General features: G+C 47.0%; 1 protein-coding gene across 1 annotated transcript; it reads right to left on the minus strand.

Moving 5' to 3' along the window:
* Positions 1-9,126: 9,126 nt before the first annotated feature.
* cyb5d2 (cytochrome b5 domain containing 2) lies at positions 9,127-22,555 on the minus strand. Its single transcript, XM_070857375.1, has 4 exons — positions 22,188-22,555; positions 13,478-13,618; positions 10,897-11,083; positions 9,127-10,126 (listed from the first exon to the last, which is right to left on the minus strand). Exons 1-4 carry the CDS (start codon positions 22,486-22,488, stop codon positions 9,916-9,918), a joined length of 840 nt encoding a protein of 279 aa, XP_070713476.1. The 5' UTR covers positions 22,489-22,555; the 3' UTR covers positions 9,127-9,915.
* Positions 22,556-27,940: the final 5,385 nt, after the last annotated feature.

Below are 27,940 nucleotides of genomic sequence, written 5' to 3' on the forward strand. Positions count from 1 at the left end.
GGAACTGTGGGGGGAGAAGTGATTTTGGATCTCTGTACACCATACACCATTTCCAGCATCGTTCATTATTTTCCTCATGGGGAAAGGATATCTCTGAGCACTTCAGAAGGAGAATGAGATATACTGAGCAGGATGTTGGTGGCTCAAGGCACAGGTGAAAGGATGCAGGGTTTTTAAAGACAGTGAGAAGGAGATGGGGTGATTTTGGGAACAAGTCTCCGAAATCAAGCATTACTGAAACCTTACTCTTGGTGCTAGGGATGGGGAACAAGTAATAATTTAGATTCATAGCCCCAGGCTGTAGGCTGAACCTATGACACAAAATTCCAAATTTAATATGAAAGCTGGAATAGGGACCTTCCAGTTAATTTATATGGGCCCACAGCAGTCGGTGGAGGGAGGTGAGGATAGGGGCGATGGATGGTGGAGGTGAGGATAGAGGCGATGGATGGGGGAGGTGAGGATAGGGGCGATGGATGGTGGAGGTGAGGATAGAGGCGATGGATGGTGGAGGTGAGGATAGAGGCGATGGATGGTGGAGGTGAGGATAGAGGCGATGGATGGTGGAGGTGAGGATGGGGGCGATGGATGGTGGAGGTGAGGATGGGGGCAATGGATGGTGAGGTGAGGATAGGGGCGATGGATGGTGGAGGTGAGGATAGGGGCGATGGATGGTGGAGGTGAGGATAGAGGGGATGGATGGTGACGTGAGGATAGGGGCGATGGATGGTTGAGGTGAGGATAGAGGGGATGGATGGTTGAGGTGAGGATAGAGGGGATGGATGGTGGAGGTGAGGATAGAGGGGATGGATGGTGGAGGTGAGGATAGAGGGGATGGATGGTGGAGGTGAGGATAGAGGGGATGGATGGTGGAGGTGAGGATAGGGGCGATGGATGGTGGAGGTGAGGATAGGGGCGATGGATGGTGGAGGTGAGGATAGGGGCGATGGATGGTGGAGGTGAGGATAGAGGGGATGGATGGTGGAGGTGAGGATAGAGGGGATGGATGGTGGAGGTGAGGATGGGGCGATGGATGGTGGAGGTGAGGATGGGGCGATGGATGGTGGAGGTGAGGATAGGGGCGATGGATTGTGGAGGTGAGGATAGAGGGGATGGATTGTGGAGGTGAGGATAGAGGGGATGGATGGTGGAGGTGAGGATAGGGGCGATGGATGGTGGAGGTGAGGATAGAGGCGATGGATGGTGGAGGTGAGGATAGGGGCGATGGATGGTGGAGGTGAGGATAGGGGCGATGGATGGTGGAGGTGAGGATAGGGGCGATGGATGATGGAGGTGAGGATAGGGGCAATGGATGGTGAGGTGAGGATAGGGGCAATGGATGGTGAGGTGAGGATAGGGGCGATGGATGGTGGAGGTGAGGTGAGGATAGGGGCAATGGATGGTGAGGTGAGGTTAGGGGTGATGGTGAGGTGAGGGTAGGGGCGATGGATGATGGTGAGGTGAGGATAGGGGCAATGGATGGTGAGGTGAGGATAGGGGCGATGATGAGGTGAGGATAGGGGCGATGGATGGTGGAGGTGAGGATAGGGGCGATGGATGGTGGAGGTGAGGTGAGAATAGAGGGGATGGATGGTGGAGGTGAGGATAGGGGCGATGGATGGTGGAGGTGAGGATAGGGGCGATGGATGGTGGAGGTGAGGTGAGGATAGAGGGGATGGATGGTGGAGGTGAGGATAGGGGCGATGGATGGTGGAGGTGAGGATAGGGGCGATGGATGGTGGAGGTGAGGATAGGGGCGATGGATGGTGGAGGTGAGGATAGGGGCGATGGATGGTGGAGGTGAGGATAGGGGCGATGGATGGTGGAGGTGAGGATAGGGGCGATGGATGGTGGAGGTGAGGATAGGGGCGATGGATGGTGGAGGTGAGGATAGGGGCGATGGTGAGGTGAGGATAGGGGCGATGGATGGTGGAGGTGAGGATAGGGGCGATGGATGGTGGAGGTGAGGATAGGGGCGATGGATGGTGGAGGTGAGGTGAGGATAGGGGCAATGGATGGTGGAGGTGAGGATAGGGGCGATGGATGGTGGAGGTGAGGATGGGGGCGATGGATGATGGAGGTGAGGTGAGGATAGGGGCAATGGATGGTGGAGGTGAGGATAGGGGCGATGGATGGTGGAGGTGAGGATGGGGGCGATGGATGGTGAGGTGAGGATAGAGGGGATGGATGGTGGAGGTGAGGATAGAGGGGATGGATGGTGGAGGTGAGGATAGGGGCGATGGATGGTGAGGTGAGGATAGAGGGGATGGATGGTGGAGGTGAGGATGGGGGCGATGGATGATGGTGAGGTGAGGATAGAGGGGATGGATGGTGGAGGTGAGGATAGAGGCGATGGATGGTGGAGGTGAGGATAGAGGCGATGGATGGTGGAGGTGAGGATAGGGGCGATGGATGGTGGAGGTGAGGATAGGGGCGATGGATGGTGGAGGTGAGGATAGAGGCGATGGATGGTGGAGGTGAGGATAGAGGCGATGGATGGTGGAGGTGAGGATAGAGGCGATGGATGGTGGAGGTGAGGATAGAGACGATGGATGGTGGAGGTGAGGATAGGGGCGATGGATGGTGGAGGCGAGGTGAGGATAGAGGGGATGGATGGTGGAGGTGAGGATAGGGGCGATGGTGAGGTGAGGATAGGGGCGATGGATGGTGGAGGTGAGGTGAGAATAGAGGGGATGGATGGTGGAGGTGAGGATAGGGGCGATGGATGGTGGAGGTGAGGATAGGGGCGATGGATGGTGGAGGTGAGGTGAGGATAGGGGCGATGGATGGTGGAGGTGAGGATAGGGGCGATGGATGGTGGAGGTGAGGATAGGGGTGATGATGGTGAGGTGAGGATAGGGGCGATGGATGATGGTGAGGTGAGGATAGGGGCAATGGATGGTGAGGTGAGGATAGGGGCGATGATGGTGAGGTGAGGATAGGGGCGATGGATGGTGGAGGTGAGGATAGGGGCGATGGATGGTGGAGGTGAGGTGAGAATAGAGGGGATGGATGGTGGAGGTGAGGATAGGGGCGATGGATGGTGGAGGTGAGGATAGGGGCGATGGATGGTGGAGGTGAGGTGAGGATAGAGGGGATGGATGGTGGAGGTGAGGATAGGGGCGATGGATGGTGGAGGTGAGGATAGGGGCGAAGGATGGTGGAGGTGAGGATAGGGGCGATGGATGGTGGAGGTGAGGATAGGGGCGATGGATGGTGGAGGTGAGGATAGGGGCGATGGATGGTGGAGGTGAGGATAGAGGGGATGGATGGTGGTGGTGAGGATAGGGGCGATGGATGGTGAGGTGAGGATAGAGGGGATGGATGGTGGGGGTGATGGATGGTGGAGGTGAGGATAGGGGCGATGGATGGTGGAGGTGAGGATAGGGGCGATGGATGGTGGAGGTGAGGATAGGGGCGATGGATGGTGAGGTGAGGATAGAGGGGATGGATGGTGGTGGTGAGAATAGGGGCGATGGATGGTGAGGTGAGGATAGGGGCGATGGATGGTGGAGGTGAGGATAGGGGCGATGGATGGTGAGGTGAGGATAGGGGCAATGGATGGTGAGGTGAGGATAGGGGCGATGGATGATGGTGAGGTGAGGATAGGGGCAATGGATGGTGAGGTGAGGATAGGGGCGATGGATGATGGTGAGGTGAGGATAGAGGCGATGGATGGTGGAGGTGAGGATAGAGGCGATGGATGGTGGAGGTGAGGATAGGGGCGATGGATGGTGGAGGTGAGGATAGAGGCGATGGATGGTGGAGGTGAGGATAGAGGGGATGGATGGTGGAGGTGAGGATAGAGGCGATGGATGGTGGAGGTGAGGATAGGGGCGATGGATGGTGGAGGTGAGGTGAGGATAGAGGGGATGGATGGTGGAGGTGAGGATAGGGGCGATGGATGGTGGAGGTGAGGATAGGGGCGATGGATGGTGGACGTGAGGATAGGGGCGATGGATGGTGGAGGTGAGGTGAGGTGAGGATAGAGGGGATGGATGGTGGAGGTGAGGATAGGGGCGATGGATGGTGGAGGTGAGGATAGGGGCGATGGATGGTGGAGGTGAGGATAGAGGGGATGGATGGTGGAGGTGAGGATAGAGGCGATGGATGGTGGAGGTGAGGATAGGGGCGATGGATGGTGGAGGTGAGGATAGAGGGAATGGATGGTGGAGGTGAGGATAGGGGCGATGGATGGTGGAGGTGAGGATAGGGGCGATGGATGGTGGAGGTGAGGTGAGGATAGAGGGGATGGATGGTGGAGGTGAGGATAGGGGCGATGGATGGTGGAGGTGAGGTGAGGATAGAGGGGATGGATGGTGAGGTGAGGATAGAGGGGATGGATGGTGGAGGTGAGGATAGAGGGGATGGATGGAGGTGAGGATAGAGGGGATGGATGGTGGAGGTGAGGATAGGGGCGATGGATGGTGGAGGTGAGGTGAGGATAGAGGGAATGGATGGTGGAGGTGAGGATAGGGGCGATGGATGGTGGAGGTGAGGATAGGGGCGATGGATGGTTGAGGTGAGGATAGAGGGGATGGATGGTGGAGGTGAGGATAGGGGCGATGGATGGTGGAGGTAAGGTGAGGATAGAGGGGATGGATGGTGAGGTGAGGATAGAGGGGATGGATGGTGAGGTGAGGATAGAGGGGATGGATGGTGGAGGTGAGGATAGAGGGGATGGATGGTGGAGGTGAGGATAGGGGCGATGGATGATGGAGGTGAGGTGAGGATAGGGGCAATGGATGGTGAGGTGAGGATGGGGGCGATGGATGGTGGAGGTGAGGTGAGGATAGGGGCGATGGGTATAAAGAGTTGAGCTGCAGATCTGGATTTGGACGAGATGTCAGTTAGAGCTCAATGATATAATTTGCCTCTGAGTAAAAGATTGTGGGTTCAAGCCCCAACTCCTGAGACTTGAGTGCAAATTCTAGGCTGAAACTCCAGTGTAGTACTGAGGGAGCGCTGCACTGTCTTTCACATGAGACATTAAACTGAGCCCTCGTCTATCCTCTCAGGAGCATATAGAAAATCCCAGAGCAGGGGAATTCTGGCCATCATGTATCCCTCAACCAAACTTATTAAAACAGATTATCTGGTCATTTATCACATTGCTGTTTATAGAAGCTAGCTGGGTGCACATTTGGCTGCCATATTTCCTATCTTGCATTACAAGAGTGACTACAATTCAAAAGTACTTCATTGGGTGTGATGCATTTTAGGACGGCCTGAGGTTATCAGATGCAAGTTCCTGCATTCTTGACCAAATTTGTGATGGAGGGAGCCTAGCAAGGGAACACTTGAAGCCTTTCCTTGAGATAATGATGGAATGCATGGGTTTGAACACAAGAGGAGGTGGAAGCAGCTACTGCTCAGCAGCTTGAACATTTGCAAAGTGCAGTTTCATTTTTGTAATTTGCCTGACCAAAATTCAAGTCTATAGACACAGCAAGCCTCAGGCAATCAAATTTGGATACCTGCATAGGTGAATGGTTCCTTGTATTAATGGAACATTCAATGTCCTAGGGAGTGTGTTTGCTAGTGCTGTTGGGGAGAAGTTAAACTAACATGGCAAGGGGATGGGAACCTATGGAGGGAGACAGGAAAATAAAATGGAGGCAGAAGCAAAAGATAGAAAGGAGAATAGTAAAAGTGGAGGGCAGAGAAACCCAAGGCAAAAAACAAAGGGCCACATTACAGAAAAATTCTAAAGGGGCAATGTGTGTTAAAAAGACAAGCCTGAAGGCTCGGTGCCTCAATGCGAGGGGTATTCGGAATAAAGTGGACGAATTAACTGCGCAGGCAGCAGTTAACGGATATGATGTAATTGGCATCACGGAGACATGGCTTCAGGGTGACCAAGGCTGGGAACTCAACATCCAGGGATATTCAACATTTAGGAAGGATAGGCAGAGAGGAAAAGGAGGCGGGGTGGCGTTGCTGGTTAAAGAGGAAATTAATGCAATAGTAAGGAGGGACATTAGCCTGGATGATGTGGAATCGGTATGGGTGGAGCTGTGGAATTCCAAAGGGCAGAAAACGTTAGTGGGAGTTGTGTACAGATCACAAAACAGTAGTAGTGAGGTTGGGGACAGCATCACACAAGAAATAAAAGATGTGTGCAAAAAAGGTACAGCAGTTATCATGGGTGACTTTAATCTACATATTGATTGGGCTAACCAAACTAGTAGCAATGCGGTGGAGGAGGATTTCCTAGAGTGTATTAGGGATGGTTTTCTAGACTAATATCTCTCTAGGAACCAACTAGATTGGATGATGTGCAATGAGAAGGGACTAATTAGCAATCTTGTTGTGCGAAGCCTCTTGGGAAGAGTGACCATAATATGGTAGAATTCTTTATTAAGATGGAGAGTGACACAGTTAATTCGGAAACTAGGGTCCTGAACTTAAGGAAAGGGAACTTCGACGGTATGAGGCGTGAATTGGCTAGAATAGACTGGCAAAGGATAGTTAAAGGGTTGACGGTGGATAAGCAATGGTAAACATTTAAAGATCACATGGATGAACTTCAGCAATTGTACATCCCTGTCTGGAGTAAAAATAAAATGGGGAAGGTGGCTCAACCGTGGCTAACGAGGGAAATTAAGGATAGTGTTAAAGCCAAGGAAGAGGCATATAAATTGGCTAGAAAAAAAAACAAACCTGAGGACTGGGAGAAATTTAGAATTCAACAGAGAAGGACTAAGGGTTTAATTAAGAGGGGGAAAATAGAGTACGAGAGGAAGCTTGCCGGAAACATAAAAACTGACTGCAAAAGCTTCTATAAATATGTGAACAGAAAAAGATTAGTGAAGACAAAAGTCCCTTGCAGTCTGATTCAGGTGAATTTATAATGGGGAACAAAGAAATGGCAGACCAATTGAACAAATACTTCGATTCTGTCTTTACAAAGGAAGACACCAATAACCTTCCGAATGTACTAGGGGACAGTGGGTCTCGTGAGAAGAAGGAACTGAAGGATATCCTTATTAGGCGGGAAATTGTGTTCGGGAAATTGATGGGATTGAAGGCCGATAAATCCCCTGGGCCTGATCGTCTGCATCCCAGAGTACTTAAGGAAGTGGCCCTAGAAATAGTGGATGCATTGGTGATCATTTTCCAACAGTCTATCGACTCTGGATCAGTTCCTATGGACTGGAGGGTAGCTAATGTAACACCACTTTTTAAAAAAAGGGAGAGAGAAAACGGGTAATTATAGACCGGTTAGTCTGACATCAGTAGTGGGGAAAATGTTGGAATCAATCATTAAGGATGAAATAGCAGCGCATTTGGAAAGCAGTGACAGGATTGGACCAAGTCAGCATGGATTTATGAAAGGGAAATCATGCTTGACGAATCTTCTGGAATTTTTTGAGGATGTAACTAGCAAAGTGGACAAGGGAGAACCAGTGGATGTGGTGTATTTGGACTTTCAAAAGGCTTTTGACAAGGTTCCGCACAAGAGATTGGTGTGCAAAATCAAAGCGCATGGTATTGGGGGTAATGTACTGACGTGGATAGAGAACTAGTTGGCAGACTGGAAGCAGAGTCAGGATAAACGGGTCCTTTTCAGAATGGCAGGTAGTAACTAGTGGAGTGCCGCAGGGCTCAGTGCTGGGACCCCAGCTCTTTACAATATACATTAACGATTTAGATGAAGGAATTGAGTGTAATATCTCCAAGTTTGCAGATGACCCTAAACTGGGTGGCGGTGTGAGCTGTGAGGAGGATGCTAAGAGGCTGCTTAGACTTGGACAGGTTAGGTGAGTGGGCAAATGCATGGCAGATGCAGTATAATGTGGATACATGTGAGGTTATCCATTTTGGGGGCAAAAACACAAAGGCAGAATATTATCTGAATGGCGGCAGATTAGGAAAAGGGGAGGTGCAACGAGACCTGGGTGTCATGGTTCATCAGTCACTGAAAATGGGCATGCAGGTACAGCAGGCGGTGAAGAAGGCAAATGGTATGTTGGCCTTCATAGCTAGGGGATTTGAGTATAGGAGCAAGGAGGTCTTACTGCAGTTGTACAGAACCTTAGTGAGGCCTCACCTGGAATATTGTGTTCAGTTTTGGTCTCCTAATCTGAGGAAGGACGTTCTGGCTATTGAGGGAGTACAGCGAAGGTTCACCAGACTGATTCCAGGGATGGCTGGACTGTCATATGAGGAGAGACTGGATCAACTGGGCCTTTATTCACTGGAGTTTAGAAGGATGAGAGGGGATCTCATAGAAACATATAAGATTCTGATGGGACCGGACAGGTTAGATGCGGGAAGAATGTTCCCGATGTTGGGGAAGTCCAGAACCAGGGGACATAGTCTTAGGATAAGGGGTAGACCATTTAGGACTGAGATGAGGAGAAACTTCTTCACTCAGAGTTGTTAACCTATGGAATTCCCTGCTGCAAAGAGTTGTTGATGCCAGTTCATTGGATATATTCAAGAGGGAGTTAGATATGGCCCTTACAGCTAAGGGGATCAAGGGGTATGGAGAGAAAGCAGGAAAGGGGTACCGAGGGAATGATCAGCCATGATCTTATTGAATGGCGATGCAGGCTCGAAGGGCTGAATGGCCTACTCCTGCGCTTCTTTTCTATGTTTCTATGATCACTGACGTTGGAGACTACAAGGAACTGTCCTTGATACAACAACTAACTAGATTTCTATTTATATAATACCTGTCCTAACAATCTTCCCCCCTCCCTTCCTCCAATTAAATACAATCTAATATGACAACTTTTCAAGGTGAATCCATTCTCGTGAGAGCAATTACTCCTATAATCATATAGCAAACTGATCCTAGAATGGGCTGCAGTTTCCTTCTTGGAAGACATTCCATGCTGTGGTTCAGTGCCAGACCCTCCACTACCATCCTCACCAACCATTATTCATGTCTGGATATTGACCACCATACTACCACTGTCCAGCTGCAGTCATTGTACAACAACACGGAAGGCTTCCATCTGCAAAAAGCCACTGAGTAGCGAGGAGCACTCAATGTCAACCCTTATCCGTTCATAAATGTGGCATTTATATTGTATCCCATATACTGGAAATGGGAATTAGGAAAAGAGGGTTAAATTAGTATAGCAATAAAAAAAAACGTGAATATATAATACTATGTGTAGCACAATCCAGTTTAATATCTTCCCCATTTTTATAGAAAGGTAAATCAACTTCCATTAAACATGTGCATTCTGGCAAAACCCCTACAAAACTGAACTCTTTCCCCATCTTGATCGGATAAATGTGTGGAGCCTCTTCTAGTGACATAATCTTTATAAGCATACAAGGAGTATTTTTATTTCCACCCCAGGGACCCTGTGACTGGACCATCATTCACAGCCTCCATGTACCAGGCCTGCTCTTGCAAAGACTGCTGGGTACAGTGTGAAGGTAGCATTATTGGGCCTATCATCTCCAACTTGTGTTTGGTTGTTGGGACGACGGTAACACTGCCATGGTATTACCTATTGCTCCACTGGACCAGAGAGCAGTGAATCAATCACGTAGTAGGGGATTGGAGTCAGACACGGGCCACACCAGGTTATGGCAGCAGGTTCACCTTCCCTGATGACCACGAGTGAACTACTCCAGCAGCTTTCATGGCCTTTTGCTGGTATCGGCCCACAGATTACCAGATTTATTGATTGTTTTGGGTTCATGTCTCATCTGTATTGGGAACCAGTAACCCTCTCTACTCCCCAGTTAGCTTCATGCTAATTTTCAGTCAAGCATCAAGTACACCAATGGTCAAGTTTATCCTCTTAAAATATCCATTTATCCATCCACCAAAATACAATGACTGGGTTTTTTTATTTAAAGACATTGCCAGTACTTTGTAGTGGAATATCACAGATACTGATAAGTTTACTGCCTCTTAGAACAGGCCTATAACTTGAGGCTGCTGTGTTATTCGTCTGGAATGGCACACGAGTCAGAGAGGCTATGGCATCCCTTGTATTCCTGGAGGTTAGGGTTGTCGAGATCTCCCCTGTTGTGGACTGAACTGGGCTGGTTAGACGGTGATCCATTTACGCGCACACAAACACAGCGATGGTTCCTTGATCCGGGCTTGTATAGCTTGCGTGGGACTCCAGCCCAATTCCTCTCTATTCCTCCACTGGAAATACGGAAATACAACATTAATAAAGACTGTATTTATTCAAACTCTCAATTTTGTTTTAATGTTTCTTTCCACATCCAATTCACTGGGTGAAGGAACATATGGGAGTTATAAGTTGTCCATCAGTTTATAACTAGTCACTGTTAGCATCTCTGGACTGGAGAAGGAAGTACTACCTGGCCTCGCTTGCTCACCCACATTTTGCTCACCCTCTCCCTTGCATTTGCTTCACCCTGAAGGTACCCCAGATTGGCCACATCCTGGGTCTTTAAGTTACTGTACGATGCTTTTGAGAGTTTGCTAGAATTAGATTGACTGCACTGATGCCGTGATAATGGTGGTCTGATCCCTTACCGCAGGTTTGATCATGGTCAACTCGATCTCCAGGATGTCCATCACTATCCTGGTAGGTGCAAATGGGCCAGCAGACTTCATGTGTGCTCCTGCAAAAATGGCCCCGCCATAATGTGAAAACTATGTTTTATAAAAATCCCACTCAGCATCTTTAGGAAGAGGAAAGATGAACCATAGTTTCTGCTCTTGATCTCCAGCCAATGACCTGTACTTAACTGTGGACCAAATGAAGATGGGATTTGGCTTGCTCCCACCACCATGGCCAAATTCTCTCCAGGCTGGCACATATAGAATCCTTATTTGGATGGGTAGGGGAAGGCGGTCAGACATAAGAGACTTCCACAAGACACTGCCTTCAGAACGGAAGAGACATTGGAAAGGGGAAGTTACTAAAAAAGATAAACTCTCCTGACCTGCGAGGTGAACACCAGACTCTTCCGCCTTTGAACGAGGTCCATTCAGAATTGCAGGGGGGAAATATTTTGTTTTCCAATTCGGACTCCGCCTTCAGTTTCCTCCCCTGCATCATGGCCATCTCTGCATCAACAAGAGCCTGGGTCGGTTCACCATTGTGCTCATAATATGTTCCAATTAATTTGCCTTGCAAGAAAAAATAAATAAAAACTCTTCAGTGATCTGTAAAATCTTGCAGTTTGAGAGTGGTGCTCAGAACAAGACTTAACAAAGCAATTCTTGGACAGACGAACAGTGGGTAACAGACAAGCTCATAACTGAAAGCTCAACTAGCAAAACCAAAACAGCTCACTGACACTGCAAATTAAATTGCCATGTTCGGAAGATGTTAAAAATTCCATTCCAAAGTGTGCAGAACTGTTTAAACCCAACCAAAGACTTAAACATTCTTCAATAAAGCATTATCTAAACTTTTTTTTGCAGGTGTGTTCCAGTAATACTAGTGCCTGCGTTGCAGAATTGTAACTACATTATCTAGAAAGCAGGCATAAAACTGGATACAAGAAGCAGGTGGAGTGAATGAGAAGGAAAAGGAGAGAGAAGCACAATGGGGAACAAGAAACGGAAATTGTTCAAAGATTGTGTGATTCGAAGAGTGAGTCAGATATTGCCATAATTGAGGTCAGTTGGTGTAATGGTGATCTTAGAGTCATACAGCATAGAGGGAGCCCATTCAGTCCATTGTGCCTGTGCCAGCTCTTCGAAAGAGCTATCCAATTAATCCCACTCCTGGGCCCTTTCCCCATAGCCCTTCAATTTTTCTCATATTTATCCAATTCCCTTTTTAAAGCCACAATTGAATCTGCTTTGATCCCCTTCCAGGCAGTTATTCCAGTGAATTTAGAAGAATGAGAGGGGATCTTATAGAAACATATAAAATTCTGATGGGATTGGACAGGTTAGATGCAGGAAGAATGTTCCTGATGTTGGGGAAGTCCAGAACCAGGGGACACAGTTTTAGGATAAGGGGTAAGCCATTTAGGACCGAGATGAGGAGAAACTTCTTCACTCAGAGAGTTGTGAACCTATGGAATTCTCTACCACAGAAAGTTGTTGGGGCCAGTTCGTTAGACATATTCAAGAGGGAGTTAGATGTTGCACTCACGGCTAAAGGGATCAAGGGGTACGGAGAGAAAGCAGGAATGGGGTACTGAGGTGAATGATCAGCCATGATCATATTGAATGGTGGCGCAGGCTCAAAGGGCCGAATGGCCTATTCCTGCACCTATTTTCCATGTTTCTATATTTCCAGATCACAACAACTTGCTGTGTAAAAAGAAAAAGTTCTCCTCTCACCTCTGGTTCTTTTGCCAATTACCTTAAATCTGCATCCTCTGGTTACTGACTCTTCTGCCACTGGAAACAGTTTCTTATTTACTCTTATCAAAACCCTTCATGATTTTGAACAATTCTACTAAATCTCTTAATCTTCTCTGCTCCAGGGAGAACAACCCCAGCTTCTCGAGTCTCTCCATGTAACTAAAGTCCTGCATCCCTGGTATCATTCTAGTGAATCTCCTCTGCACCCTTTCTAATCCCGTGACATCCTGTGGTGCCCAGAATTGGACACAATACTCCCGCTGGGGCCTAACCAGCGTGTTCTAAAAGCTGTAGCACAACTTCCTTGCTTTTGTACGCTCTGATTCTATTAATCAAAGGATCCCGTAAGCTTTATCCACAGCCTTCGCAACCTGTCCTGCCACCTTCAAAGATTTGTTTACATACACCCCAGGACACTCTGTTCCTGCACCCTCTTTAAAATTGTACTTTAATACGCTCAGGACCTATTCAAGGGGCATCTTCATCTGGTGAGACCACACTCACATAGGAATAGGAGAAGGCCTCAAGCCTGTTCTGTCATTCAGTTAGATAATACTGATCTATACCTCCAGTTACCCGCCTTTGCCCCATATCTCTGATACCCTCTCCTAACAAAAATCTATCTCAGTCTTGAAAGCTCCAATTGTCTAAGCATTCACGGCCTTTTGGGGGAAGAGAGTTCCAGATTTCCACCGCCCTTTGTGAAGAAATACTTCCTGATTTCCCTCCTGACCGGCCCAGCTCTCATTTTAAGATGATGTCCCCTTGTTCTGGATTTTGTCACTCGAGGAAATAGTTTCTCAGTATCTACCTTATCAAATCATTTTAACATTTTAAACAGCTCGATCAGATCACCCCTCAACCTTCTAAACTCAAGGGAATACAAGCATAGTCTCTGCAAACTGTCCTCACAATTTTATCTCCAACTCCCTGGTATCATTCTGGTGAATCTGCAATGTACCGCCTTCAAGGCCAATATATTTTCCTGAGGTGCAGTGTCCAGAATGAAAAAGTATATCACTATTATATTTGAAATATTTAATAATATACAAAACGAAAAGTCACCGTGATGGCAATTTCAGATCAGGAGAGTGAAGTTTTGAACCTTTGCAACTTCCCCAATGTTTTTCATACCATTCCACATCAGGTTTTTCGACTGCATTTTTACTAAGTGCCTCTTTTTCCAAGTCAGATTCTTACCTTTAAAAATGTATTCTTTCTTGTAGAAGGCAAGCCAGTCAGAGAGAGATAACACTTCAGTGGGAGAGAGGCCAGATACATCGTCCACCAGACCAGTCTCTGTGAAATCACCACTCACAAACGCTCTACAGGCATCCTGACCTGCAGTTAACAAGAGAATAACTTTACCAGAGAGCAGCACGCCATCAATGCTGTGCACGAATTACTGCAGAAAGGTGTAGACCTAATTACCTTTGAAATCAATGGCACAATAAGCAGGTCCTGCAAGAATCATCATTCCAATGGGCAGTGTTTCTTAACTCAAATTGTATTTAAGTCCTTGGAGCATAAATTTTCGGCTTGTTACACAAGTCGAGTGGAAGAGACAGACTCAAGTAACGAAGCTCAGTAATTGCTCATTAAATCATAGAATAGGACCAAACGAAACTCAGGGATTCTGACACCCAGTTCATAAACATCTGAACTCTGGGGTCGAGTTGTACCAGTCCATTCAGATTATCAAGATCTTAATTACTTGCATTTGTAGAATACCTTTCATGGAGTAAATTATGTTCCAAAATGCTTTGCAAAACCCAAAGCAGATGCAGATCAGTAGAAGAATTAAGGAAGGTGACAAAACAGGCAAAGAAAGAATTAAAGAAAGACTTGCATTTATATAGCGCCTTTCACGACGTCAGGATGTCCAAAAGGACTTTACAGCCAATGAAGCACTTTCGAAGTGTAACCACTGTTGTAATTTAGGGAAACAAGGCAGTCAAGTTGTGCACATCACAGTCCCACAAACAGCAATGGGATAATGACCAGCTAATCTATTTGTTGGCCAGGACACTGGGGAGAACTCTCCTGCTCTTCTTCAAAATACTGGGCCTGAAATTCGGGTCGGAGGCTTCCTTCGGATGAATGCCTCCGACCAGAGAATTCTTTACGAAATTACCTGGTGGTCCCAGAAGTGCCTGCGATTCCTGCGGGAAGCCTACTCTTCCCGCGCTTCAGAGCGCGCTCCTGTCCTCGAGGTTCGGATGCAGAAGGTGGAGTCACGTGCGACTGGACAACCAATCATGGTGCAGCATTCTCATTGATAGCAATAAGAACTCCCTATCTCCGAGTTCTTATTGCTATCGATCAGAAAAAAAACCCAAACACATTAAACACAACATAAAAAATTAAAAAAACACCTCATATAATTAAAATTAATTGAAATTAAAGTTCATTAAATCTTTTAGAAAAAAAATATATTTTTTGGATTTTTTTTCAATGTTTTAATAGGGTTTAGAATAAACTTACCTTGGTGGATAGGGTTTTTAAACATAAAAATGAGTGTTTAAATTTTATTTTTATATGTTTTAAAACTCTTACACTGGTAAAAGTAGGCTATGCACCTGTTTTACCAGCCGCAAGAGCTTTAAGGACATTCGTTGGACAAGAGTTGGACAAATAGCCCAATCTCGTCCGCGCGAATGTCCTGGCTGCGGGGATGCAGAAATCTGTCAAACCAAAACTACACAGATTGGAAAAGCTGGCGAGGCCGGAATTTTAGCCCCATTGTCATGGAATCTTTTACATCCACTGGAGAGAGCAAGTGGGGCCTCGGCTTAACACCTCATCCTCTATTTGCTCAAATCTATAGACTCTGGACACCTTGCATGGAAGCTATATTTTCTGTCCAACTTCAAACCAAAGACTCAAGGCAGACTGTCCACAGGAAAACATATCGCCTCGGGTGATTGGTCGTGTAATTAGGCTGATGAGGTAGCTTTGATGACTGTCTTAGAGTTGGAACTAAGAGAACAGGAAGCTAGCTGTTCAGAGGGAGCAAGGGAAGTGGAGAAGCTCAGGACATCAGACATCATGGTAGTAGTATATTCACTGGAGTTTAGAAGGATGAGAGGAGATCTCATAGAAACATAAAATTCTGACGGGATTGGATAGGTTAGATTCAGGAAGAATGTTCCCGATGTTGGGGAAGTCCAGAACCAGGGGTCACATAGAAACATAGAAACATAGAAAATAGGTGCAGGAGCAGGCCATTCAGCCCTTCTAGCCTGCACCGCCATTCAATGAGTTCATGGCTGAACATGAAACTTCAGTACCCCCTTCCTGCTTTCTCGCCATAACCCTTGATCCCCCGAGTAGTAAGGACTTCATCTAACTCCCTTTTGAATATATTTAGTGAATTGGCCTCAACTACTTTCTGTGGTAGAGAATTCCACAGGTTCACCACTCTCTGGGTGAAGAAGTTTCTCCTCATCTCGGTCCTAAATGGCTTACCCCTTATCCTCAGACTGTGACCCCTGGTTCTGGACTTCCCCAACATTGGGAACATTCTTTCTGCATCTAACCTGTCTAAACCCGTCAGAATTTTAAACGTTTCTATGAGGTCCCCTCTCATTCTTCTGAACTCCAGTGAATACAAGCCCAATTGATCCAATCTTTCTTGATAGGTCAGTCCCGCCATCCCGGGAATCAGTCTGGTGAACCTTCGCTGCACTCCCTCAATAGCAAGAATGTCCTTCCTCAAGTTAGGAGACCAAAACTGTACACAATACTCCAGGTGTGGCCTCACCAAGGCCCTGTACAACTGTAGCAACACCTCCCTGCCCCTGTATTCAAATCCCCTCGCTATGAAGGCCAACATGCCATTTGCTTTCTTAACCGCCTGCTGTACCTGCATGCCAACCTTCAATGACTGATGTACCATGACACCCAGGTCTCGTTGCACCTTCCCTTTTCCTAATCTGTCACCATTCAGATAATAGTCTGTCTTTTCTGTTTTTACCACCAAAGTGGATAACCTCACATTTATCCACATTATACTTCATCTGCCATGCATTTGCCCACTCACCTAACCTATCCAAGTCACTCTGCAGCCTAATAGCATCCTCCTCGCAGCTCACACTGCCACCCAACTTAGTATCATCCGCAAATTTGGAGATACTGCATTTAATCCCCTCGTCTAAATCATTAATGTACAATGTAAACAGCTGGGGCCCCAGCACAGAACCTTGCGGCACTCCACTAGTCACTGCCTGCCATTCTGAAAAGTACCCGTTTACTCCTACTCTTTGCTTCCTGTCTGACAACCAGTTCTCAATCCACGTCAGCACACTACCCCCAATCCCATGTGCTTTAACTTTGCACATTAATCTCTTGTGTGGGACCTTGTCGAAAGCCTTCTGAAAGTCCAAATATACCACATCAACTGGTTCTCCTTTGTCCACTTTACTGGAAACATCCTCAAAAAATTCCAGAAGATTTGTCAAGCATGATTTCCCTTTCACAAATCCATGCTGACTTGGACCTATCATGTCACCATTTTCCAGATGCACTGCTATGACATCCTTAATAATTGATTCCATCATTTTACCCACTACTGAGGTCAGGCTGACCGGTCTATAATTCCCTGTTTTCTCTCTCCCTCCTTTTTTAAAAAGTGGGGTTACATTGGCTACCCTCCACTCCATAGGAACTGATCCAGAGTCAATGGAATGTTGGAAAATGACTGTCAATGCATCCGCTATTTCCAAGGCCACCTCCTTAAGTACTCTAGGATGCAGGCCATCAGGCCCTGGGGATTTATCTGCCTTCAATCCCATCAATTTCCCCAACACAATTTCCCGACTAATAAAGATTTCCCTCAGTTCCTCTTCCTTACTAGACCCTCTGACCCCTTTTATATCCGGAAGGTTGTTTGTATCCTCCTTAGTGAATACCGAACCAAAGTACTTGTTCAATTGATCCGCCATTTCTTTGTTCCCCGTTATGACTTCCCCTGATTCTGACTGCAGGGGACCTACGTTTGTCTTCACCAACCTTTTTCTCTTTACATACCTATAGAAACTTTTGCAATCCGCCTTAATGTTCCCTGCAAGCTTCTTCTCGTACTCCATTTTCCCTGTCCTAATCAAACCCTTTGTCCTCCTCTGCTGAGTTCTAAATTTCTCCCAGTCCCCAGGTTCGCTGCTATTTCTGGCCAATTTGTATGCCACTTCCTTGGCTTTAATACTATCCCTGATTTCCCTAGATAGCCACGGTTGAGCCACCTTCCCCTTTTTATTTTTACGCCAGACAGGAATGTACAATTGTTGTACTTCATCCATGCGGTCTCTAAATGTCTGCCATTGCCCATCCACAGTCAACCCCCTAAGTATCATTCGCCAATCTATCCTAGCCAATTCTCGCCTCATACCTTCAAAGTTACCCTTCTTTAAGTTCTGGACCATGGTCTCTGAATTTACTGTTTCATTCTCCATCCTAATGCAGAATTCCACCATATTATGGTCACTCTTCCCCAAGGGGCCTCGCACAATGAGATTGCTAATTAATCCTCTCTCATTACACAACACCCAGTCTAAGATGGCCTCCCCCCTAGTTGGTTCCTCAACATATTGGTCTAGAAAACCATCCCTTATGCACTCCAGGAAATCCTCCTCCACCGTATTGCTTCCAGTTTGGCTAGCCCAATCTATGTGCATATTAAAGTCACCCATTATAACTGCTACACCTTTATTGCATGCACCCCTAATTTCCTGTTTGATGCCCTCCCCAACATCCCTATTACTGTTTGGAGGTCTGTACACAACTCCTACTAACGTTTTTTGCCCTTTGGTGTTCTGCAGCTCTACCCATATAGATTCCACATCATCCAAGCTAATGTCTTTCCTAACTATTGCATTAATCTCCTCTTTAACCAGCAATGCTACCCCACCTCCTTTTCCTTTTATTCTATCCTTCCTGAATGTTGAATACCCCTGAATGTTGAGTTCCCAGCCCTGATCATCCTGGAGCCACGTCTCCGTAATCCCAATCACATCATATTTGTTAACATCTATTTGCACAATTAATTCATCCACCTTATTGCGGATACTCCTTGCATTAAGACACAAAGCCTTCAGGCTTGTTTTATTAACACCCTTTGTCCTTTTAGAATTTTGCTGTACAGTGGCCCTTTTTGTTCTTTGCCTTGGGTTTCTCTGCCCTACACTTTTCCTCATCTCCTTTCTGTCTTTTGCTTTTGGCTCCTTTTTGTTTCCCTCTGTCTCCCTGCATTGGTTCCCATCCCCCTGCCATATTAGTTTAAATCCTCCCCAACAGCACTAGCAAACACTCCCCCGAGGACATTGGTTCCAGTCCTGCCCAGGTGCAGACCGTCCGGTTTGTACTGGTCCCACCTCCCCCAGAACCGGTCCCAATGCCCCAGGAATTTGAATCCCTCCCTGCTGCACCACTGCTCAAGCCACGTATTCATCTGCGCTATCCTGCGATTCCTACTCTGACTATCACGTGGCACTGGTAGCAATCCCGAGATTACTACTTTTGAGGTCCTACTTTTTAATTTAGCTCCTAGCTCCTTAAATTCGTTTCGTAGGACCTCATCCCTTTTTTTGCCTATGTCGTTGGTACCAATGTGCACCACGACAACTGGCTGTTCTCCCTCCCATTTCAGAATGTCCTGCACCCGCTCCGAGACATCCTTGACCCTTGCACCAGGGAGGCAACATACCATCCTGGAGTCTCGGTTGCGGCCGCAGAAACGCCTATCTATTCCCCTCACAATTGAATCCCCTATCACTATCGCTCTCCCACTCTTTTTCTTGCCCTCCTGTGCAGCAGAGCCAGCCACGGTGCCATGAACTTGGCTGCTGCTGCCCTCCCCTGATGAGTCATTCCCCTCAACAGTACCCAAAGCGGTGTATCTGTTTTGCAGGGGGATGACCGCAGGGGACCCCTGCACTACCTTCCTTGCTCTACTCTTCCTGTTGGTCTTCCATTCCCTATCTGGCTGTGGACCCTTTCCCTGCGGTAAGACCAACTCACTACACGTGATACTCACGTCATTCTCAGCATCGTGGATGCTCCAGAGTGAATCCACCCTCAGCTCCAATTCTAAGGATAAGGGGTAAGCCATCTGGGACCGAAATGAGGAGAAACTTTCTCACTCAGAGAATTGTGAACTTGTGGAATTCGCTATCACAGAAAGTTGTTGAGTCCAGTTCGTTAGATATATTCAAAAGGGAGTTAGATGTGGCCCTTACGGCTAAAGGGATCAGGGGGTATGGCGAGAATGCGGGAGTGGGGTACTGAAGTTGCATGATCAGCCATGATCATATTGAATAGTGGTCTAGAAAAGAGAAGACTGAGGGGTGACCTGATAGAGGTCTTAAAGATTATGAAAAGTTTGATAGGGTAGATATAGCGAAGATGTTTCCACTTGTGGGTGAGACCAGAACTAGGGGCCATCAATATAAGAAAGTCCATAATAAATCCAATGGGGAATTCAGGAGAAACTTCTTTACACACAGAGAGTGGCGAGAATGTGGAACTCGCTCCCACAGGGAGTGGTTGAGGTTAAGAGCAGAGATGTATTTAAGTGGAGGTTAGACAAACTTGAGGGAGAAAGGAATAGGTTATGTTGAAGAGGTTGGATGAAGTGAGGTGGGAGGAAGCTGGTGTGGGGCATAAACACCGGCACGGACCCGTTGGGCCGAATGGCCTGTTTCTGTGCTGTAAACACTCTAATTGTATAGAGGTCAGGAAAGTGCACACGCCAATCTATGGTAAAGGGGCCATGGCATATCCTTGTTTAGTTGGTCAACTGAGAAATCAATTTGCACACACCCCTTTGTTTTAAGCAGACACAACTAATAAAAGAATTGAAATATAAAGTCTGATTTCAAGAAAGCCGAAATGAAACTTATAATCTGAATCATCATGTATTACCAGTATCAGACTCTTGATTACCTGCAGTGCCCAGCGGCCACAGAAGGGCCCAATTGGTATCGCATGCTCCCTCTCCAGAGCCACCTGGCCACGGACAAGACCACGGGAGAGAGGCAGGCAGCCAGAGGCCCTCCTTCCCTCCCTCTCTTCCTCTCCATCCAGAATGAATGGGAACTGGAGGCAGGAGCTGAGCAAAGAACCACGCCAACAAAAACAGGTTCTGGCAAATACACAAAGAAGCCGGGACAGAGACAAAGGCAACAGAGAGCAGGACAAAAGACAAACAGGAAATGGACTGGACAGGTTAGATGCAGGAAGAATGTTCCCGATGTTGGGGAAGTCCAGAACCAGGGGTCACAGGATAAGGGGTAAGCCATTTAGGACTGATATGAGGAGAAACTTCTTCACTCAGAGATTTGTGAACCTCTCTACCATAGAAAGTTGTTGAGGCCAGTTCTTTAGACATATTCAAAAGGGAGTTAGATGTGGCCCTTATCAAGGGGTATGGAGAGAAAGCAGAAATGGGGTACTGAAGTTGCATGATCAGCCATGATCATATTGAATGGTGGTGCAGGCTCAAAGGGCCGAATGGCCTACTCCTGCACCTATTTTCTATGTTTCTATGAATGGAGCCTCCAGGGTGAGAAGTGGGTGTGAGTCAAAGACTGGAAATAATAGAGAAACCAATCACAAATACTGGAAATACACAGAGAGTTCATCAGATTGTAACAGAATAGGTTAACAGTTTGGGTTTAGACTCCTTTACAGAGCTCAACAAAGGTTTCTCAGTGCCTTCTTTACACATTTTAATATTTCAGAAGGGTCTGTCTGGAGCTGTAGACAACAGAGACAATGATTGGAGCAGGGATGCGGGGGTGAGGGGGGATGTGGAATCAGTTTCAAACGATTATAAACCACCTTCATTGACTGTACAGCGCTTTGGAATGCTTGGAGGTCGTGAAAGGTGCTATATAAATGTAAACCTTTCTATCCTGCAAGCTGACGATTCACCAGACAGCAAACACTCAACCTTCCCGAGGGAAGGCACTTTGATGTGGAGGGAAGGCTCCTGTGACCCCGAGAGCTCTACTAGCGAGAGTACAACTGGGAGGGTCACCCAAGGTCAGACAGGTGGGAAGGTTGGACTAAAGGCAGAGCCCTGCCCTCCTGTTGGGGGCCTAGGAGTCAGTTTAATGACCTTTTGGTATGCCCGTCAAGCCCGTGTGGTGGCTGGTGTGCAACGGTCACCACACGTTTAAAAAAAAATCCACGCACAGGCGTCTTCCACCCTTCAAGATGTAGTTCGGGATCTGGAATGTCAGGTCCTTCATTGAAACACTGGTGAATTTTTGGACATGGAAGCAAGTCATCCTCGATTCAAGGGACTGCCTACGATGATGATCGAAACAAGACATAGACAAGACATCACCTGTGGAGAGCTGCCATCTGCTGGACGCCAGACAAAATGACTCTGATTTGAGTCAAATAACTTGCTCTGGACAAACAGCAATGGGAGAAATGGGTTGTCTCATGTGTTTCGGATGACGTAAAAGATCCCATGGCACTATTTCGAAGAAGAGCAGGGGAGTTATGGGTGTCCTGGCCAATATTTATCCCTCAAATCAACATAACAATAAAACAGATGATCTGGTCATTATCACATTGGTGCTTGTGGGAGCTTGCTGTGCGCAAATTGGCCGCTGCGTTTCCCACATTACAATAGTGACTGCACTCCACAAGTACTTCATTGGCTGTAAAGCGCTTTGAGACGTCTGGTGGTCGTGAAAGGCGCTATATAAATGCAAGTCTTTTTATGCCACTAGCAGATAACTAACTGCTATACCAAAGGTCTGTGGACAGGGAGGGTATGATGTCTCCGCAATACTGCAGACCCTGCTGGTTTCAATGACTCCAGTGCTGGGGAGCGAGTGTTAAGCCTTGCTGGACAATGACTGGCCAGTTTCAGAGTGCGGGTTCAATGGACCTACTGTACCTGCAAAGAAGCTGTAGGAGCCTCCTGGGCCGTAATGCTTCTTCCCTTTGCTCACATCGAACACCTGGCCCAGGACAGCCAGGAACAGCCCCGGGCTGCCCTTCTCCCCATTGTAACGACTCAGTTCAGACCTGGTGAAGAGTCGGGGGGTGGGCGAGCCGGCAGCGAGCGGGGAGCCCAGCCCAGCCCCGACCCACCCGGCCAACCAGCCCAGGCTGCTGCCCAGCAGTGCCCACACCTCGGGGGGCAGCAGCACCGCCACCGCGCCGCACACCGCGCACATCAGCAGCGGCTGCAGCATGACGGCAGGGCCCGGGGGAGGCTCCAGGCGGCGTCCTCACCGCCGCTCCCGCTTCCTCCCTGCCGCTACCGCTACCGCTCCCGCCCGGCCGCAGCATTCCTGATGCTGAATTTCCGGGTTCCCTTGTTGCTGCAACGCTGTCAGTAACACAGGCTCCTCTTAAAGTGACAGCGTCAGTAACACAGGCTCCTCTTAAAGTGACAGTAACACAGGCTCCTCTTAAAGTGACAATGTCAGTAACACAGGCTCCTCTTAAAGTGACAGCGTCAGTAACACAGCCTCCTCTTAAAGTGACAGTAACACAGACCTCTTAAAGTGACAGTAACACAGCCTCCTCTTAAAGTGACAGTAACACAGGCTCCTCTTAAAGTGACAGTGCCAGTAACGCAGACTCCTCTTAAAGTGACAGTATAAGTAACACAAGTTCATCTTAAAGTCACAGCAACAGTCATTCAGTCTCGTCTTAAAGTGACAGTGTCAGTCACACAGGCTCCTCTTAAAGTAACAGTGCCATGAACCCAGGCTACGATTAAAGTGACAGTGTTAGTAACACAAGCACCTCTTAAAGTGACAGTGACAGGAACACAGACTCCTCTTAAAGTAACAGCGTCAGTAACACAGGCTCCTCTTAAAGTGACAGTGCCAGTAACATGGGTTCCTATTAAAGAGACAACGTCATTAAAACACGCTCCTCTTAAAGTGACAACATCAGTAACACAGGCAACGCTTAAAGTGACAGTGTCAGTAACACAGGTTCATCTTAAAGTCACAGTAACAATCGTTCAGTCATGTCTTAAAGTGACAGTGTCAGTAACACAGGCTACGCTTAAAGTGAGAGTGTCAGTAACACTGGTTCCTCTTAAAGTGACAGCATCAGTAACATAGGCTCATCTTAAAGTGACAGTGCAGTCACACATGCACCTCTTAAAGTGACAGTGTCAGTAACACAGGCTCCTCTTAAAGTGACTGTCAGAAACACAGGCTCCTATTAAAGAGATGTCAGTAACACAAGCTGCTCTTAAAGTGACAGTGCCAGTAACGCAGACTCCTCTTAAAGTGACAGTATAAGTAACACAAGTTCATCTTAAAGTCACAGCAACAGTCATTCAGTCTCGTCTTAAAGTGACAGTGTCAGTCACACAGGCTCCTCTTAAAGTAACAGTGCCATGAACCCAGGCTACGATTAAAGTGACAGTGTTAGTAACACAAGCACCTCTTAAAGTGACAGTGACAGGAACACAGACTCCTCTTAAAGTAACAGCGTCAGTAACACAGGCTCCTCTTAAAGTGACAGTGCCAGTAACATGGGTTCCTATTAAAGAGACAACGTCATTAAAACACGCTCCTCTTAAAGTGACAACATCAGTAACACAGGCAACGCTTAAAGTGACAGTGTCAGTAACACAGGTTCATCTTAAAGTCACAGTAACAATCGTTCAGTCATGTCTTAAAGTGACAGTGTCAGTAACACAGGCTACGCTTAAAGTGAGAGTGTCAGTAACACTGGTTCCTCTTAAAGTGACAGCATCAGTAACATAGGCTCATCTTAAAGTGACAGTGCAGTCACACATGCACCTCTTAAAGTGACAGTGTCAGTAACACAGGCTCCTCTTAAAGTGACTGTCAGAAACACAGGCTCCTATTAAAGAGATGTCAGTAACACAAGCTGCTCTTAAAGTGACAGTGCCAGTAACACAGGCTCCTTTTAAAGTGACATCGTTGGTAACACAGGCTCCTCTTAAAGTGACTGTCAGAAACACAAGGCTCCTCTTAAAGTGACTGCACCAGTAACACAGGCTACGCTTAAAGTGACAGCATCAGTAGCATAGGTCCCTCTTAAAGTGACATTGTTAGTAACACTGGCTCCTCTTAAAGTGCCAGCGTCAGTAACACAGACTTCTCTTAAAGTGATAGCGCCAGTAACATAGGCTTATCTTAAAGAGTCAGTCATACAGGCTCCTCTTAAAGTGACAGTGTCATGAACACAGGCTACGCTTAAAGTGGCAGTGTTAGTAACACAGGTTGCTCTTAAAGTGAAAGTGGCAATAACACAGGCACTTTTAAAGTGCCAGTGCCAGTAACACAGACTTATCTTAAAGTGACTGTGCCAGTAACGTAGGCTCCTCTTAAAATGACAGTGTTTGTAACAAAGGCTGCTCTTAAAGTGACAACGTCAGAAACACAAGGCTCTTCTGAAAGTGACAGCATAATTCAAACAGGCTCCTCTTAAATTGACAGCGCCAGTCACACAGACTCCTCTTAAAGTGACAGCATCAGTAACACAGGCTCTTCTTAGAGTGACAGTGCCAGTAACATTGGCTCCCCTTAAAGTGACAGTGCCAGTAACACAGGCTCATTTTAAAGTGACAGTGCTAGTAATGCAGACTCCTCTTAAAGTGCCAGAGCCAGTATCACAGACTTATCTTAAAGTGACAGCATCAGTAACTCAGGCTTCTCTTAAAGTGACAGTGCCAGTAACACAGACTCCTCTTAAAGTGATAGCATCATTAAAACAAGCTCCTCTTAAAGTGAGAGCGCCAGTAATATAGGCCCCTCTTAAAGTGATAGCGCCAGGAACACAGGCTCATCTTAAAGTGATAGTGCAGTCACACATGCACCTTTTAAGGTGACAGCATCAGTAATACAGGCTACTCTTAAAGTGACTGTGCCAGTAACATAGGCTCTTCTTAAAGTGACAGTGCCAGAAACACAGGCTCATTTTAAAGTGACAGTGCTAGTAATGCAGACTCCTCAAAGTGCCAGAGCCAGTATCACAGACTTATCTTAAAGTGACAGCACCAGTAACTCAGGCTCCTCTTAAAGTGACTGCCAATCACACAGGCCTCTCATAAAGTGAAATTATCTGTAACACAGGCTCCTCTGAAAGTGACAGCGCCAGTAACATTGGCTCCCCTTAAAGTGACAGTGACAGTAACACAGGCTCATTTTAAAGTGACAGTGCTAGTAATGCAGACTCCTCTTAAAATGCCAGAGCCAGTAATACATGCTTCTCTTAAAGTGACAGTGCCAGTAACACAGGCTCCTCTTAAAGTGACAGTGCCAATCACACAGGCCTCTCGTAAAGTGACATTATCAGTAACACCTGCTCCTCTTAAAGTGACAGCGCCAGTAATGCATGCTTCTCTTAAAGTGACAGGGCCAGTAACACACGCTTCTCTTAAAGTGACAGTGCCAGTAACACAGGCCCCTCTTAAAGTGACAGTATCAGTAACACAGCTTCCTCTTAAAGTGACAGTACCAGTAATACAGGTTCCCCTGAAAGTGACAGTGCCAGTAACACAGGCTCCTCTTAAAATGACAGTGTTCGTAACTCAGGCTGCTCTTAAAGTGACAACATCAGAAACACAAGGCTCTTCTTAAAGTGAGAGCATCGTTAAAACAAACTCCTCTTAAAGTGACTGCGCCAGTAACACAGACGCCTCTTAAAGTGACAGTGTCTGTAATACAGGCTCCTGTTAAACTGACAGCATCAGTCACAGTGGCAGCTCTTAAAGTGACAGTGCCTGGAACAGAAGCTCATCTTGAAGTGACAGCACCAGTTAAATGGGCTCCTCTTAAGGTGACAGCGCCATTCAATCAGGCTCCTCTTAGGGGAGGGGAGGAAAGAACAAAAGGGAAGATTTGTGATTGGGTGGAAGGCAGGAGAGATTTGAGAGACAAAAGATGGGCCAAATTGAGATGGTAATGACACAAATTAGGAAACAAAAGATGAGTCTAGATAGGGTGTGAATTGGTGGAATAATTTCAGTGCAACTTTCACTTCCTTAAGAATCTGTTACATTTTGAACTTTTGCCAGTTCTGACGACGGGTCATCGACCTGAAACGTTAACTCTGTTTCTCTCCACAGATGCTGCCTGACCCGTGGAGATATCCAGCATTTTCTGTTTTTATTTCAGATTCCAGCATCCGCAGTATTTTGCTTAAGTACTTTTGGAGTGTAGTTACTGTTGTAATGTGGGAAATGCGCAATCAATTTGCGCACAGCAAGCTCCCACAGACAGCAATGTGATAATGACCAGATAGTCTGTTTTTTTATTATGTTGTTTGGGGGGTAAATGTTGGCCAGGACACTGCCTTTCTCTCCATTTGTGACATTCTCTCTGGCTCATAGGTTTTATAAATGAGAATCTCTGTCTCATGTGTGTGCAAAATTAGCACTGACATTTTCTGACCATTGGGTGGAGATATTCAACTACCGTTTTTTTTACATTTGAAGTAACATAAAATTAAGAAAGACACTGTATATTACTTCATCTCCCTTTCTCCCTTTGCTTAATACACTTTCTAAAGTTTATAGAACACAAAACACAAGCAACAACTGATATATATACAATCACCTTTTCCTCACACACATGTATGTAACAGACACATTGGCCTTGATATTAAAACGGCCCAATGTCGGGTGGGAGTCGGGTGGCCCAGTGCTGTTTTTAGCGACTCGATGGCATTGGCCGCGCGGCGGATGTCGGCCCAGGATAGGCGCGTGCCAGCTCCTCAGGCGCTGTACAGCCCACTCCCCCGCCATCGAGCAAGTCCCTGACCCTGGTCACCTTGCCAAACACAGCCGTCTCAATCGCCTGCCACCTAAAACCGCGGACGTGGAGGTACGGATTCCTGAGCAGCGGCTCGCGAAGGACAGCTGCCACTCCAGACAGGGGACAACTGCACTTGATAGCGACTCTGATCCAGATCCCGATGAGTTCCTGGTAAAAGACAGGCAGCCCCCGCATGGTGGTCCTGATGACCCCCAGTTTCACAAACAAGAGCTGCGTGTCATAATTGAGGCAGTACTGCTGGCGGAAGAAATACGTCGCCAGCGCACACCATCTAGAAGGATGCTCAATATACAGCTATCTCTGCAGCCGGAAAGTCGCAGCCTGGGTGCTGACGCACACCAACGCCTGACCGCCCTCCCTAAGCGGGAGACTCAGAACTGCAGCAGAGACCCAATGCTTTCAACAGCACTACAACTATTTTGTGTTGTATCAGTAATCAAGTGCCCCCTGTGTCATGTATGTACTTTTGGGATCACTAGCCACAAGATGGCGTCACTGTTGGAGGCCATTCGTGCAGCCCATGTATAAAAGGCCAGCCATTTTGTATATATGCACTTTGGGCCTTAATAAAGCAGAGCCAAGGTCATACCTCTTGCAGTTAAACAGTACTCAGTCTAACAGTTATTGCATACACAACATTTGGCGACAAGGCAACACGAACCTTTGCATGCAAAACTGAGCACAATTGGATTATTGGAGCGATTTGTGGGAGGAAATGATTGGGACGACTTTGTGAGCCGTTTGAGCCAGTTCTTCATGGATAACAAAATGGAGGATGGCGACGCAGATCGGCGCCGGGCGGTGTTCCTCACGGTTTGCGGTCCAAAAATTTATAGTATGATAAAAAATCAACTCCTGCCTGCCTATAAGTCCA

The sequence above is a fragment of the Pristiophorus japonicus genome, chromosome 16 (assembly GCF_044704955.1).
Source record: "Pristiophorus japonicus isolate sPriJap1 chromosome 16, sPriJap1.hap1, whole genome shotgun sequence".
Classification (NCBI taxonomy): Eukaryota; Metazoa; Chordata; class Chondrichthyes; family Pristiophoridae; genus Pristiophorus; species Pristiophorus japonicus.